At 39.6% G+C, this 17,794-nt stretch overlaps 1 protein-coding gene across 9 annotated transcripts in view; it reads left to right on the top strand.

Moving 5' to 3' along the window:
- Positions 1-16,307: 16,307 nt before the first annotated feature.
- Positions 16,308-17,794, top strand: part of tcf7 (transcription factor 7) — a 62,930-nt gene continuing 61,443 nt past the window's right edge. For all 9 annotated transcript variants that reach the window (XM_035177891.1, XM_035177893.1, XM_035177892.2 and 6 more), the window contains exons 1-2: positions 16,308-16,836; positions 17,091-17,163. In XM_035177891.1, coding sequence (XP_035033782.1) covers positions 16,654-16,836; positions 17,091-17,163 — 256 coding nt within the window. In that variant the 5' untranslated portion in view covers positions 16,308-16,653. The remainder of the gene's footprint in view (positions 16,837-17,090; positions 17,164-17,794) is intronic.

Consider the following 17,794-nt stretch of genomic DNA (forward strand, 5'->3'; position numbering starts at 1 on the left):
TAAATCTCTGAATATTAAACTATTCATGAAGCCATCTGAAACTATGCAGCGCTTTTCAAGTGGCTTTTAAAGGTCCTCGACTCGAATAATCAAACTTACTCACTTATAAGTCGTTCAAAGTATAAACCAGGTTTTCAGAACCCGACTCATCTGCATTTCCATTCAACCCGGAGCCATAACTCTGACAAAAGTCACAGTAAAAATGATGTGTGAGTGTGTAATACGCTAGTGTTCCAGCCGTCCTAAAATGTCTCATAAATCCTGAGAGTTTTCTGTTTTCATACGTGAAGAAAAAAAAGTATTGGGAAGATTTGCCGATCAAACCCAGATGGGACCAAATCGTTTTTCAAAGTCTGCCACGATGAATAATGTGCTTTCTGATTTTGCATAAGTTCGAATGATGAGATGATGAGAGGGTTTGCTTCAGAGTGCGAGTCTCAAGTTAGGGTTTGACCTTTTTCACAATCATTTGCATGAGGGCAGAAAAAAAAAAGAAAAAATCACTTCATGTTTCGACATCAAATGTTGTCAGATTGTCAGTTGTCCTTGTCTGTTTTCTACTCTTTCGAGAGGGGGGAGTTTTGCCATCAGTCAAGTCTTTTTTTTTCAGTAAAGTTTCCTTAACGGGTCAAAAGGCAACTTTAAACTTCAAAAAAGGAATCAAACCAGACTTGTTGTTTTGGTATTCCTCTCTCTTCCTCTTTCCGATGTAACGATGTGCTGGAGCTCACACTTCTGAGGACCTAGTTTAATTCCCATTTTACACCTCAAGAGGTCAGTCTAGCTCCCTGTGCCAGCACTGAGTGACCAGCAGAGCCAATGACCAAGTCTCGAGAAAGAGGCTGTTTATGTGTATCTTTGGACATGTCATTCAAACATACTGTAGCTGTTCTTCACTTAATAATACAGCACAATATAAAAGTACTTATTGATATATTTTTGCCTTAATTCCAGGGTTATTTTAGCAAGTTAAGTCTAAAAGAGCAGAATTAAGATTGGAAAATACAACAAAAAAAAACATTGTTAAGATACATCATTTGTGGGTTTACATTGTACAGCTGAGTTTTTTTATATAGTATATGAACATTTACTCAAGTGCTGTATTGTACAGTTTTGAGGTATTTGACAATAGTTCCACCATGCTACATTTATTTGACAAAAACATTCTATCAATATAAAATATGAAGCACCTTTAAGATAAAAATAAACAGAAATATAAAGTAGTCAACATTAACTTTATCTCCACAAGATGCTTTGATGATAATACTTCACCTGATTTAGATTTAAGATACAGGACTGGAGTTCTGTAATAGAATATATTTTTGATACTTTTTACTTAAGTTGCCAATTACAGATAATCAGCTTCCCAGGCAGATTGAATGAGGTTTGATACCAAAACATGTTCAATATTCACAACAACATCAGTATAGAGACAAAAATCCAATATGTTCATATACTAGCTCAAAGTGAAAATGTTTGACTTCAACTTCCTGAACATGTATGTGCTGGCATTCTGGGAAATGTTTGACGTCATATGTGATATGACCCTCGGGTGCAATTTTTTTTTTATGTGGTGACTTTCAGTATGTGTAACCGGCTGCTGCCTACACCTCCATTAAACTAATATTTGGTTAAACCTTTGAGAAGGAACTGTATATAAAATAAGTTTAAATGTGATTTACTACACTTCCTTGGCAGGTCAGTTGTGATTGCCATTACTGCCGTCTTCACTCAGGGATGAAAATACATAAATGCACTTAAAAAGTCATTTTTAAAATGAACCTCCTAATAAAACATTTATTCAACAAACTGTGAGTTAAAAAAGGACCAGGATGTTTTCTTTGTCCGACACGACCCTCCCTACATTTGACTTTAGCTTCTAACGTGGCTGTTTGGGCTCTTTGCTTTGATGCTGTGGAAATTTAAGTAACTTTAAGTCTATAGTTTCTGTAATGTAATAACTTTTCAATTCATTCTTTCCAGTAAAATTCCGTTCGCTGTCATGTATCTAATAACAACACAAAACACAACCTACATGCAGACCAGATCAAATTCCTATATTTGTTATCTTGATGTCTTATGTCTATCTTTTAAATGTTTGTATTAAATTAAAATACAGCCTGAATGAAGATATGTTTTCCACAGATAAAGAAAATATTTAAAACTTTTCTTTTCAACATAAAGGCATACAAAGACAATTTCAGAAAACGCAGTGGATAATCGCAGGAAAGGCGAGAAAGCAATTTAGAGTAAAACAGCTAAACTGTAAGAATGTTCCAAAGTCAAAGTGCAACTAGGAAATCTATTAATCCTCAGACTATTATTTGCCCATTTTGAAAGTCACTCTCAATAACATACATCCTTCCCCCCTAATCTTTTCCAGAATTCTAATATTGTGAAGCCTCATATAAACCAGAGCACAAACAGCAGAAACAGTGGCAGCTCCTGTTCCTGGTTCTGTTTTTGACGCAAGCAACATATTTTCCTTATTTGAAGCTGGGCTTTCTCCAGTTGCACAATATACAGAGGAAAATGACTCATTCTGATCAGATAGATCAACTCTTTGGTTGGTTTCTATGTCCGTATATAAGCATGACACAGACTGCGTTCCTCCTCCTGCCAAAGATACTTTTATCATGACTGTCCTGTAGAATCCTTTGCATCCTTTTAGCCTGATCCGTGTTATCAGGCAAACAGCATTTTATGATAATGTTTACTAATGATAAAACTGCATACAACACATCAGTCAAACATGAACAGATTATAAAGATACGAACAGCATCTGAACCTTTCTGCCCATGTTACATCTGTTCTTCTGACTCAGTACCGCAACAGCAAGAATAGATGCCCATGAATCAGTTCAGATGCAAAACAGATTTCCTTGTAATTTTAGAGTTTGTCTCATGATCATCTCCATTTGACTTTCGCCAGATTTGTTTTGTGTTTGTGATGCTGCACTGTTGTTATTTTCAACAGTGTGTGTCCAACCCCTGAAGTCTGGAACTTTATGCAACTTGACAGTCGGTGGGGAAGGAGAGAGGAGAAACTGAGATATAGGGATTGTCTCAAAAAAACATGAAAATGGTCAAAAGGGCATATAAAGAGTTTTATAATGGCTCTGACACTTATATGCAACTTTATTTTCATCTGGACCTACAACCCGCCATCTTTATTATTCCCATTATGGAGCAACACACACACACCTCAGACCAACTTTATTTACTGGAATAAACGTGAAGATAGAGAGAGTATCTTTGTACGATAACCCTAATTTAAACAGGCCATGTCACAGTAAATGAAAACCAAAGCTCTCTAAAACCCAAATTTGTGAAATAAGAAAACAGCCTTGTCTCAAGCTTTGAGAAGCCGCATGTTGTAAATGATTTAAAGGGGATTTTAGATTTTTTTCATCAGCCTTAGGTACATGAGAATATTTCTCAATCCATAAGGGAGCATTCAGTTTATCTGAAAACTTAAAAACTGACTGTGTGTGTGTGTGTGTGTGTGTGTGTGTGTGTGTGTGTGTGTGTGTGTGTGTGTGTGTGTGTGTGTGTGTGTGTGTGTGTGTGTGTGCGTGTGCGTGTGCGTGTTCAGTACATATGTTTGCTACTTCCATGCAGATGTTTGTCTGCACACATGTAGGGACGTAGTGTGGGGCCGATACTGAATCCTTTAACTCCAACTGCATGGACTGGCATGGTAACACACACACACACTGACACACGTACACACCCATAGGCTCACACACCCACTCCTCAAACCTAAACAATGATCCATCATACGAATCCACATCCTCCTCTGGGCCACATCAATCCCTTTGCTGCGGAAAAACTGATCCCAGAATCGGCTGCTAACTGTCAACTGCAGGACTCTCGAGCCGCCCACTCACCACTAGAAAGAGACCACTGTGGACGCACACATTTAATAGGCCTGCCATTAGTTTGAGAGCACTCTGATGTCTCTCTGGATTTGTGACGCTCCTCTTTTTCTTTTCTTTTTTGTAAAAACCCCAAAGGGAGCAAACACAATGGTGGATTTGTCGAAGCTCTAATTGTAATTTTAGTTATAGTTTTGTTCCTTGTCATTGAAGGTGAATTGTCTTGGATGTCATAGCTGTCAACGAGGTTTATGTGTGGTGTGTGTGTGTGTGTGTGTGTGTGTGTCTGCATACATGTAGGTCTGTGCTCTTTCCGCTGCATGAATGAAACATGCAGCAGCTCGAATTGGCTGTTGGCAAACACCAAAGGGAATCTATTATGCTTTTCCTCATTTGCTGTCATACATAATGTTACGGTGTCAGATGTTCATATTAAACATGGTCAAAGTTTCAAATAATGAGGGACACGTATGAAAGTAATCCTTGTGAGACAAGACTTGACTTTGCCACCCACAGTCTCTGCCCATTTACTGTAAAATATCAAAGTCAACATAATGGATCCTCAAAGGACTCTGTTAGGCTAAATTATTAGCATCGACACCAGTTCCTCTTTTGTTTGGTAATTAAAAAAAAACCCACATCTTACCGCTTCTTTGGCTGCTGAGTTGACCGATATATCAAGGTGGCTAAATGTTGATATTTACCTAGATGACAATTATAAAGATATATATGTTTTTCATAAGGAGGGGAGAAGCAAAGCCTGTTCAGGAGAATCGGAATTGTACTTGTTGACAAGTTCAATATACGAGGAATCTGCTTTAGTCTTTGGTGAATAACAAACAAGTAGAAAAACAGGGGTAAAGATAAAGCAATTTGAGAAACAAGAACTGAATTACAAAAATAATACATTAAATATATAGAAATTAGAATAAAAATATGTACAATGTGAAAATATGAAAACATTTGATATCATATTACAGATCATGAATTTATTCTAAAAACATTTTAACCCTGTTGTAACTTTACCTCTCTTATAAGGTGATAAAAGAAAACAAATAATTTGACAGAAAAGAAAAACTGCAGCTAGAAGCTGCAGTTTTTTACGATAACCTAAAAATACTTTGTTATACTCTGTGTTTTTGTGCTCATAAGGCAGCTGTTTCTATTTCAGGAGCGAGGCGAAGTAAACATTTGCTTTATGTTCGGGCCAAAGAGGACGAGTGTGTCAAAATGATGTTGCAAACCATCAAAGTTTTTGTCAATTTCACTGTGGTCGTCTTCCCATTGAAAGCAGATGACTGCGTGTTTTGCGTCTTTCTTTTCCAAAAACTCATTAGTGACCAAAACAACAAGGCAAAATTATGCAGAAGCAGTGCAAGATACACAACGTAAATAAAAAGACGAAATTAAAAACTGAGCTGAACTCTGATATCAAACAGTAAATAAAGAGACGACTTGTGATTATTAACATTTCATGCAGTGTGTCGTGCTCCTCGGACATGAGGCCCTGGGCAGGACGTTCATCAGAGACACGGTCGAGCCTCTTCCACTGCGGTGAACACACAGACCACTAATATCAGGTTGGTTCAGCAGAGGAGAACAACTGCACGGCCACACTAACCAGACAGCTGCAGCCTCCTGCATCACAATATACTGGAGGAGGGATTAGCCTCTTAGCGGACATAATAACAACAACTACACTTCCGATGACAATAGTAAAAAATTATCATAATTACACAAACATCACTATACTGCAACATCAAATATCCCCTTCAATAGAAATATTGTATATTATGGTGTATACGTAGACATACATACATACAAATAGAAAAATCTAATATATTTGATACCTTTTGTTTCAACAAAAAATTTACAAAATTACAAAATCAAAATAATGGTGGCAGTGGGGAAAAGGTTGGGTGATCGCCAACCTCAAAAGGTTTCATCCTCTGAGGACCATGGATCCGTCCATTAATCATCTTTATCTTTGAAGAACCTGGAGGAGGTGAACCAGGAGGAGGTGGTATTGGCTGTGACAGTTGCGGAGACACCTCCCATGGTCGTGGTTGGAGTTGTGTGCCGTGTCAACACCCCCCTGCAGCTTGATCTCCTTTCAAGACCATGACTTCAGCGACAAGTGCAAGCATCGATTCTCCCAGAACTGGTACAACTCTGGTACAGCTTTCATCAAGTCAATCAGGAAAATGAAGTTTGCACTAAATTTCATCGCAATCCACATAGAAACACATAGAAATGTCAACTGCTGAAAGAGAAAGACACCTGAAGACACATATCACATGGTCATACACACGCTGGTGTAAACAGGAAGGAGATTCTATTTCAGGTGGTTGCTCAGTTACAAAACAGTACGAAAGAGAAACAGAAATGGTGACAACATCATCATTTCTTCCCTTGACTGAGGTGGAACTGTTACCGAGAACGACAGTTTGCATTCGCCGCATCCAGTCAAGTTGTGACCGATAGGAGCCAATCAGGATGCAGATGTGGGTGAGTGCGTCATCAGTGGCAAAATCTCCATGTTTGCCAGTCCAGACAAAAACGCAACAACTTTTAAAAAGTTTTGGGGACTGGAAAACTTCAGAGTAGGGTGGACCCAAAGATGTCGACACGAGTGATGCATTTTAAGACTAATATGTGTTAGTGTGGATGTAGCCTATGACATCTACGACACTACACTACACCACTAATACAAAAACGACCCTAAAACCTGCAACTGTGATCATGGCCTCTATGAGCCTCTATGAAGGGGTACATACTTCTATGTACACCACACTTGATTGCTACTACCGCAACTATCCTGATTCTATAGCATTGAATTCAAAGACGATTGGTTTTACAAGTTGAAATTTCTTTTTTTCTTCCTGAAATAAAATGGCAGTGGTGGAAACTTACATCACCACACAGAGGTGAAAATGTGCAGTGAAAAAAAACTTGTTTGTTTCCATTGAGCCACGCTGCAGCTTTGTGGTTCATCAGTGTGTGAGCGTGTTTTGTGTTGGCTGATTCGCATCTAATAGATCGAGCTTTAAATAGCAGGCACGCTTCCTCGACTCGGGGAGATTATGCTCTTTTTATCATTTTCTGTGTTTGCAAAAGTGTGTGTTTGAGACGCTCTGTGGTAAGAGACTGCCTGGGTGTGTGTGTGTGTGTGTGTGTGTGTGTGTGTGTGTGTGTGTGTGTGTGTGTGTGTGTGTGTGTGTGTGCGTGTGTGTGTGTGTGCGAGGAGAGAGACGTGAGGAGTGATGGCTTGGCTCCACATCAAAGGCCCCTGCGAGTCTCTGCATTAACGAGGCCCTTTGTTTCCTGCCTCCCAGATTACAACACTTCTCTCCCTGAGCTCCGTGTGTGTGTGTGTGTGTGTGTGTGTGTGTGTGTGTGTGTGTGTGTGTGTGTGTGTGTGTGTGTGTGTGTGTGTGTGTGTGTGTGTGTGTGTGTGTGTGCCCATATGTCTGTGTGTGAGGAGGGCACAGTAACCTGTAGACTAGAGGACTGATCCTCCTCTTCTTCTAATGCAACCCAAAACCAAACGGATCCAAGGTCAGTGTCGTGATATTCAGAAAAGAGACAGTCTTTGCACTGGCATGAATGTGAATGTGTGATAGAGAACTACAGCATTTAGTAGTACTGGGTAAATGGGTGAATGTGAATACTAGTGCTGCCTTCAGACATGCACTAAACGTGAGAAATTTTGCTGAAATTTTCCAGAGGGGCTGTATGTGAGAGTGCAAATGTCCGAGTCAGTTGCTCCATTTTCTCAGAACTTTTCCCGTCATGGCCCTATTAAAAATGTCCGGACATGAGTGAGGCCATGAAAGAATTCAACAGGAAAAAAAATCACATTTCTAACACATGACGAATACAAAACTGGAAAAAAACAAAAAGAATAAACATAACTCAGGTTGACAAAGAGCTGCCATACACGTAGAAGACACAGACGAAGATGTCAACAAAGAGGAGATTCTAGAGCTTTTGACAATATGGGATTATGGGAAAACTGTCATTTCCACCGTGGAATTTATGTCCTGCTGAGTTCTTCACCCAGCGTTCTGGACCCAGTTAGCCAGACATTATCTGGAGTTCGTGCTTGAAAATGGTTTCTGTTGGCCTTGTGATACCTGTCCAGGGTTTTCCCCGCCTCCAGCCCAATGTCAGCTCCAGCTCCCCCCACAACCCTTAAAGGAGAAGCGGTAAAGATAATGGATGGATGGATGGATGGATGGATGGATGGATGGATGGATGGATGGACATATTTGCTGCTGGGAGCTAATGAGAAAATGGAGAATAAAGGAGCAGGTGTAGAAAATTAGAGTTTCAACCAAATGAATGAAAGGAAGAATGAGCAGACTGATACTCAAACTCACAATTTTTCCTCTCTTCACATATATGATAGAGTATTATGTTGTAGATGCTGTAGAGACAAAAGGTGCAGTAAAATATTTCATGCTTTATTTACTGTTTCAACACGAATATTGAACTTCTTGTGTTTGTTATCTTTACAAATCATAATTAATTGGCCGAATTTTTACTGTTTCTTCTGAACAAAAAAATATTAGTTGGCGCAACTACCGGTGATTTTCTCAAAACGTAAGAGTTGAGTTGGCCTCAAACTTCCATTGCAGTAAGGTGCCTTGAATTTTTGAGTTTTCTGAACTTTTTCAGTTATTATTATTATTTTAGATGTAATTATTTACATCTACTTTCTGATCACAGTAAAAATGACTCTAATGCAGTAGTCTACATGCAAAGTGACTTCAACTACGTATACAGCATTAAAAGGTTCAAAATAGTAGATCCATGTAAGAAAAACAGCAGAAAACAAACAACCATAACACATTTGTAAATAACTGATATAACTTGTATTGAGTTTATATCATGTATTGACTCCTGACAGGGGATAAACAAGGAACGAAAACCTTTTATTTCAGGTTTTCAGGTTCACACAGAGAAAGAAAGAAAGTACTAATTTGCCCTGAAACTAAAGACAAGTGAGAATTTTTATGACTTAAAAGACACCCTTCTATTTAATTTTGACCTTATATGATCATTCTATGAATATTTGCAGGATAATTACTGGTTCATGTGTAGAAATTCCCACATTGTTTTACTGGTGAGTCAGAGATTACTTGAAACAGTCAACGCATTTTAAGCAAATTACCGGCAACCTCTCTTAGAGTGTCTCATAAAATGTATCTTCCAACCTCCAGTCACCTGATGCTTCAATGTGCAAATCACCGATGACACACTGAGACAAACCTTGTGATGTGTGTGTGTGCGCGCGTGTGTGTGTGTGTGTGTGGTGACGGAGCGTGACGCAGAAGCTCTCTCGCTGCTACTCCCAGTCACTATCAGACCTTTTTCTCATAAGCTGGGCCATGATTTGTTAATGCACGTCTGAAAAAAGTTCATGAACTGAGGCAGGCCTGAGCGGAGATGGAGCTGTTCCAACCACAGCTCGCTTGTTCTTTCCTCTGAACACAGGGAATAGAGAGAGAGCGGGCTGCGTGCAGGCATTTGAAGGTTTTTTGTTCCACACAGGCAGACGTAGACGGTTCAAAATAAAAAAAATTGGTAATCTCTTCTTACACAGAGACAGAAAGCACAAAGTGAGAAAAGGAATGATGGGACTTTAAAAGATGATCCTTGGAAAAGAGTGAAAACTAATATTTCGACCCTGGTTTCATTCATTTATTTTTGCTTTATGCTTTAAATTTGGGGAAATTTGTTGTCATTTTAAATGCGCATGAGTCCATAAAAACATGCAGTGTTATACCAACATGATAAATGTATTGGAAGCATCGATAAAGATGGACAACGCGTATCCTATTCCTTCCACTATCGGTGCAGAGTCGGCGCAGTAATGAATGTGGTGTCGACCAACTCTCACCACTCTCAGCTGTCAATCATGACGTTGAGTAAGTCATTAAAACCAAACTTACCAGAAAAATTTGCAAATATCAGTGTGATAAGAACTACTTAAAATTACAGAAACCATATTTGAAACAAATATATTTAACATGTACTTTGACTTAGTTTGGTCCATGTCCCAACCACTTACATGGAGGAGGTGGAAGTGTATGACCTATACTGCAGCCAGCCACCAGGTGGTGATCGAGAAGCTGTGGCTACATTTTTGGGGAGCCATCGTGTCTTCTTGGCGTCCATCTTTAAATACAGTTTATGTTTCGAAGCTGATCCTTAGCTTTTATTACCGCCATGTAGGTATATGTTTTTTCCCCCGCTCCATTGTCTGTTGGTTGGTTTATTAGTTTGTCAGCGGGATTACAAAATAATTAATTGGTGGAAGGATAGAACATGGGCCAAGAAAGAACTCATAAAATTTGGGTGTGGATCCAAAATAGATTTTTTCACTCAGAAGATTTTGTCTTTTTTTTTTACATTTCACCACTTTCCCTGAGAATAATTCATGGATCTTGATGAATATAATCAGGTATGTTAAAGGAACTGATATTTATGTGTATGTGAAATTCCGTGCAGCTTGACTGAATACAAGGGGACTGCTGGGGCTTGGCGGAGGTATGCGCTCTATTTAGTGCCACTCTTGCTTTTGTCATGTGATCTAGATTAGCAGCATTATATTATCAAGCTATTTCAGTTATATGTGATATGTTTGATGAAGCTACTGAATTTACAGCTGGACATGTTTTAAGTTGCTCAGGATGAGATAAAATCGACATTATTACACTTCAGATCTTGTGCGAGACACAAAGTCATAAATAAAGTGTTTTGCAACTTGGTCCACAGACCAGCGATGTGTTTTCAAAGCTCTTTTCCTCCACTGTTTATGTTTGTTGATTTCACCCCCAAAGCCCTGCGCAGATCTGTGGTATCAACTCATAAATCTTTTATAAGGAGCTAACGAAGAGGTAAAGGGAACTGCATTCTGCTAAATCAAAAGAGAGACATATTCAAATCAGCAAACACTCAGCAAACTAAAACTCCAACAAGTCTCATTATCTGGCACAAGATGTTAAGTTCTCAACCTCTTTTTTTTTTCAAATTGGGTTTGTTTTGCTGAGCCAGGGTTTTTCTCTTTTCATCACATTCAAACAGTTTTCTCTGTGAGAAATATGAGAGCGGACACCAGTCTTGTATTGTTGGCCACTGTGTCGTCTCAGGTTGTTCGGAGACGTCTTAACAGGAGCTGCTGGAGGAAAGGACCACGCTTTTTTCTCCCTGTTCTCTCTTTACTCTTTACTTTCAACTCGATCAGCTCCTTGTCTCCAGGCGGCTTCTGTAACCTTTCATCATGATTGTAAAACTGGTGCTACTCACTTATTAAATAATTGTCTGATAATTTATAGTGTACTACTGTTCGAATAATCATGTATTTTTGACAAATTTACATTTGAAATGCGGACTGTTCATCAAATATCTCAAATATTAGCTAGTGAGGGCCATTTTGCTGTTTTCATACATGAAAGGCCAACTCCAGAAACTGTCCGGACCCAATTTTTCGAGATTCTCTGGGTCAGACGTGTTTGAGTCAGATATTTGTATTCTTCCAGTTTTGTCATCAACACGACCACTAATTCCCTGTGAATTTTTCAGGATATTTTCCTGCTGTAATCTCTGTTTTGCAGCCATTTTATTAAGAGGGCTGGCAGGAAAAGTTAGGCAAGATGTCTGGAGCATCTGATTCAGACATTTAGACATTTTTCACATACAGCCACTCTTGTAAATTCCAGCGCATGTCTGAAAAGGCAATTCTTACATGCACACTGGGGGTAATCTTGGTCCACCTCACATTTAGAAAACAATTAAATCAGTCATAATCTTAAATCTCCCTAGAACCACATTATTGTTGAGCATTTTATGCCCTAGATTGTTGTTCGGGTTGCTCACTGTTTCATTGCAGAACCTCATACACAACATAAAACTGTTGAGAAGATTTGTTGAGGCTCCACATTGCTGCTTGGATGCTGCGTTGAAGGACATGGTTTTGATTGTAGGAAAACTACCAATAAAAAGCACACAAGTGGTTCCAGTTAAGAGCTGTTTGCTTGGATGTGGCTTAACCCCAATGAAAGGACATGATTTAATTACTCTGCAGCTTTAATGCGCCTGATGTTTCTTTAGAAAGCACAGTATATAATCTTTCTTTTTTTTTTAAAAAACCGACTGTGATTCATCTCTGTAGAAAAAAAAACCTGTTAAAGGAAGAGCATTTCCCCCACTAATGATTGAGCAATGGAAAAGCACTCATTAAAATTATCTTCACATTTGAAACTACTTCTGCGCACACCGACAGTGGAGTTGAAGTTTGCGCTATAAGTAGAATCATAAATTTGCCTTTTTCTTTTTCTATCACTGCTGTTTGTTGCTTTCCAACCTTTTTTTGGTAACAAACATTCAACCTGGGCCTCAATGCATGTGTCAACCAGAGCAATTCAAGACTGTGCTTTTTTCCTTGTTTAATTTGCAGATACCTTTTAGAGGATTGAAGAGACATTCTGAACTCTAGAATACTGGGGCTGGACAATTACAGGAGTTTTCAGTGTTCAGGCGAGGGGCGGAGCCTGGTTTCAACATGCAGGAGGCAGGGTTTAATTATAAATTCTGTTGCACAATTTTTTCCTTTTCACCAAAAGCTCTTGGCTCTTGTTGTCTCTCTCAGTTGAAATCTTTGTCTGTGTTTTCCACATATATTTCACGTATTTTTCAACCTGAGATATTTGTATTCTTCCAGTTTTCTGTTCGTCAAGTGTTGGAAATGTCATCAACATTTTCCTGCTCTGGACATTTTACACGGGGGACAGCAGGAAGATATTTAGCAAATGTCTGAGGCAACATTAAATATACATACCAGTAATGCCTGATTTACTTTCTCATATAATTATTTCTTGACAATTTATTTTTACTGCATAGAGTCATGTGTGTTAACAACTAAAAAAATGATGATCTTTGCATAAAACACATTTCCTTTATCAGAACAACCACAGTCTTTGTCATGATGAGATACAAATCTTGTATTTGTGCTGTAGAGAAACTGGCGTCCTGGCGTCACAGCTTTCTGTGTGGGGCCGCTTATCTCCTCTAGCGGCTCATGTTCCCTTATTTGGTCTTTCCTGTCAACAGATGATGTCTAATGTCACAACAGTCATCAGGGTTCACGATCAAATTTGATAGGAAAGGATGCACAAAGTCTTTGTGTCGTGCTTGTGTGTGTGTGTGTGTGTGAGTCATACAGAGTGAATTTTAAATATAACTCTGATCTGAGAGGAATGATCAGAGAGAGAGAAAGCGAGGGAGAGACATATAAAAAGAGACAAAGTGTTGTATTACAACGGGAGAAAACATGAGTAGAGAGGGTTGCTTCATTTCTGTGCTTGTTTGGTGCATGTGTCTGTGAGAGAGACAGACAGGCGGAATACAGCCGAAAGCCTTGAGTGAACCCCTGAACCCATGTGATGAGCGTGTCTCACCATCGGCGCAGACATTCATGGGAAAGTGTTCAGATCAGAGTGCGGCGATCTCGTGAGGCAGTGGCCCACATCGGAGAGGTGCTGTCTCTCTGGAAAAACAGCTGTCTATATTTAATCAAGGCGAATAAACAAGGAGTTTAAACAACTCATTTATAATTTAGATTTGCATACATTAAAACCGCTCATTTTAATCTTTTTATTAATATGCATCGACGATATTGTATAAATATGCAGTTTTATGCAAATACCGGGCCGATTTTCTGTTTGTATTTAATTCTGCTCCTCAGCTGTGGATCATCATTTTCATTCAAGGCAACCGACTCAGATTAAGTCAAATAAGACACTGCATGGGATTGTATAAATATTTCTCAATTAAAAACTCAGAAGACCAGCCATGCTACTGTATCAGCATTAAAAATGCATTGGCATTGGGAGGAAAATGGGGGAAGGCAAGTTATGAGTTTGATAAGACATCAGAACTTTAAGTCTACATCTTTGAACTTGTGTTTTTTTCGTCTTCTTTCCCTCCTCCGATCAAGCCGTTGCAGTAGCTTGCACTTTTTTTTGCTGTTTTGGAGACAGTTACAAAATCTGGGGGATGTAAGGACCAGCCAAAAACATGCTGTGCCTCCGTTATTGATGAGCCTGCCGTGCCGTCTGATGTTGTTCACAGAATGTCCTACATTTTTGTTTCCTGCCTCAGCTGGCACTTTGCTGTCCATGCAAATGACGAGTTTTGTTCCACAATGTGAAAACTACCAAGTGAACAGTTTGACAACAGCCACTACAAACGGGCTGCTGGGACAGAAGTGAAACCAACTCTGCATAATTACCAGTTAACGTCTAACTCGATGATGATGATTCTCCCAGTGTGTGGGACATTTTGAACAATAAAAATATGGATACATTGTTCTTAATAAAGCAATATGATTGTTCGGAATTAATAAATGTGTGTACCTTAATATGACGAGGGCAACCTTTAGGATGAGTGCTCATGACAAAGTACATATTCTATATAAACCACTCACCAGAAAGACATGGCGGGTTTTTAGGTAAAAGAAGCAGCTGATAGGATTTGGTTTCCATCATCAAACCCAAAACTGGCCCAAATCTCTTTAGTAAAACAAAGTACGCAATGGTGAATGTGATATTTTGTGTGTGTGCGTGTGTGCGTATGTGTTTTGTGTTTTACGTTCAGTGTTGGAGACACTTGAAAATACTTAATGAGAATAAAAGTGAATACAAATATATGGTCAATCTGTGAATGCAAACACCAGCAAGTCCAGCTGTCAACATAAACATTTACAACTCCTGAAGACAAATACCCAAATATTCAATTTATTCAAAGGTAAGACAAGAAAGAGCAAGAAATTCGGATATTTGAGATTCTGGAACAATTGAAGGTTTAGATGATTAATAAATTGACAATCAAAATATTTGCAGGTTGACATAAAAATCGATTAGTCGGAAGCCAGGGATCAAAGCACCTACCCCCTGATCCACAACCTCAGAAAGAGCCCCACCAAGAAGCTGCAATTTTTTCAGAAATATCATGATATCACTTCTTTCAATTAAAATCCAAGTAAATCAGAAATCAATCACCAAAAGTGAGGTTCAGCTGCAGTGACACCCCAATAGACCACTTTTAGAGAAACTTTGTTAAGAATGTTGTATAAAATAATTAAATGGATCCACATTAGAGAACAAAATCATTTTTTTAATGCATTTTCATAATCATTTGGAGATAATTGGTTTTAAACCAATTGATGACAAAAAAGAAAAGTAAAGTAAAGATTCTGTGCAAACTTTGATTAAGGATTAAGGCTGAGCTCCAAACTAATGAGGACGTAATTATCATTTCAATATGGTAAATAAGAAAGTAAATTTGACTTTAATCTTTGAGAAATTATCCGTTTTAATTTACTTCTTTTAAATTAAAGTAGCAGTATATTGTTAGAATACTGAGAAGGCTTTTTTTTTTTTTTTACTGGTAATAAATGATTTAATAAATATATATATATATATATATATATATAGTATATAACAGCATTTTAACTAAACGATCTCTGTCCACACAGTGTTTAAGCTCCATATCATGTCCTACTAAAACCCCTGAAAACGCATGTCACGTGACCATTCGTGTACACTGGGCATGGGTGTGCAGGTGTTAACAGGAAGCAGAGCGTCTACTCTGCAGTCGGATGCTTAGTTGCAGAAAACACTACGAACGACAGCAGAAAAGTAAGACAAGGGACTTCAAACTCTGGAGTATTGTGGACAGCAGGCATCAAAATGTGTTTCAAAACTAAGACATACGTAGTGCTGCACAAAATAACGAAGAAAAGAATTCCATTAGAATCAAATCATGTTTCCTGAGACCATAACAGTAATGAAGCAATGCTGACTACAATACAGAGCAGAAATACAAGGATCCACTGTATCTACGAGGGGTGACCAGGCTTTTTCTGTCATGTCCACCCTCTGGAACCGTCTTCCCTTCATTAGAAAAAGTCCGTCAACACTTTTTAGAGGTCGTTAAAAACTCACCTATTTCGTAAATATTCTAACTTGGTCCAGTCCTCATGGTTCCATTGTTTTTGCTTGCCCTCTGTGTAGTTTTTAAAATCTTCTATTATTTTGTGTTTTACTCTGTTATTTCCCATTTTTATCTTAATGTATGTTTTGTACAGTACTTTCGGTTTTGAAAGGTGCTTTATTAACAAAATGCACTTACTTACTTACACATCTGCTCTGTCGCCCTCCGAGAACATTCGTCTTAAAGAAGAAGTTTTCGGTGGCAAGATGCAGCAGCAGGCTCCTGCAGCCAGGGGACCGTGGATGGTTTGAACACGCCCCTGGAAGTCATGCATAATGCCCGTGGAGCAGAGCTCGGGGAGGTGATGTCTCTTTAAGAGCCGCAGCCCTCTGCAGAAACAATCGTACAACCCCCAACAAGTCATCGGACCTGTCAATCATCCGGTCGGCTCCCTTTGATGTCGGGACTCCTCGCCATGTCTTGGGCTCAAATGAGCTGTTTGCTGTAGCAGGGAAACGTTAGTCCTCCGCCGAGCAGCCCGGGGACGCCACATCTCAACTTTTCTCCTCTCTCCATGTACGTGGAGGCACTTTCTGCACTTTGGAGGCAACAACACACGCGCCGAGGAGATTTCAACCCAGAAGTCCTTTGATTTTTTCTGTCCACCCCCCACTTCTGTATTTACACTTTCTTCTACCTTGTTAGGCGTATTTTTTTTTTTTTCTTTTTTACAAAAGTGCGATACATTTGCGAGGGAGGGGAAGAAAGACGCAGACATGCCTCAGCTGAGCAGCGGCGGCGGGGACGACCTGGGAGCGAACGATGAGATGATAGCGTTCAAAGACGAAGGGGAGCAGGAGGAGAAGATCCAGGAGAACGCGTTCACGGAGCGGGACCTGGCCGACCTCAAGTCCTCCCTGGTGAACGAGTCGGAGATCAGTCAAAGTCCGAGCGCGGCGGTAGGTGGCACGGAGTGTGTGCGTGTGTGTGTGTGTGTGTGTGAGTGGATATACAGTGTGTGTGTGTGTGCGTGTGTGTGTTTTATTCTCCACGCTGCTGACAAGCCGCTGAATGAAACGCAGTGAATTCCCCCTCAGGGTTACAGTAGTGAAATTCCCAGTGGGGGGGGACAGAAAAACACACCATCTCTTTTCTCCTCTTTTCGGACCGTCCGACCCCTAAACCCCCTGTGCTTGTTGTCGGTCCCTTCCAGGCGGTCAGACGGGGACAGCAGCCGGGCGAGCAGCGGGGCTTCGCGGAGAAACACCGGGAGCATCTCGACGGAGGTGAGAAACACGGAAAAAGCCGAAAACATTCACACATAGCTACACAGTCGCTCTCATCCGGTTTCAGCAGCCACTACTACCTCAGCTGAGAGGCGATGAAACAACCCCCCGCCTATCGTGTCAAAGAGAAGAGCCTTACGGTCACCGGGACACGTGTTGCAACATTAAAGAAAACTTCAAAGAGTTTTAGTTTTCAGGTGTACACTGTAAAAAAAAAATCCACGTTGTCAACTCTCGACTTTTTCTCCTGAATCCGACACTTGATGGTTTGGTCTGTTTCAGGGAGATTCGAGTAGAAAGTAGCAGCTTTAAATGTCCTTTTAATATTAGTAGTGGAAGTATTTGGGTCATTATGTGACAATAACGTGCAGTTTACCATTCTTACTGGAACTGTTTGGAAAATCTTCAGTCCCCGTTCTGGAGGAAATTCGGCCTTACCCTTTGAAAGATGCCTTGCTGCAAAAATAGAAAACAACATGCTAATTTGTTTGTTCAACCCTGATTTATCAACTACTGTTTGAAAAAAGCCCTTCTTATTTAGAGCAAATCTGACATGCTATTAAAGATAAATCACCTTTGTTCCACTAAATGTGTTTTTAAAGTGAGAACATTTGGGAAGTTTTTGCTCATT

The sequence above is a fragment of the Hippoglossus stenolepis genome, chromosome 15 (assembly GCF_022539355.2).
Source record: "Hippoglossus stenolepis isolate QCI-W04-F060 chromosome 15, HSTE1.2, whole genome shotgun sequence".
In the NCBI taxonomy this organism is placed as follows: Eukaryota; Metazoa; Chordata; class Actinopteri; order Pleuronectiformes; family Pleuronectidae; genus Hippoglossus; species Hippoglossus stenolepis.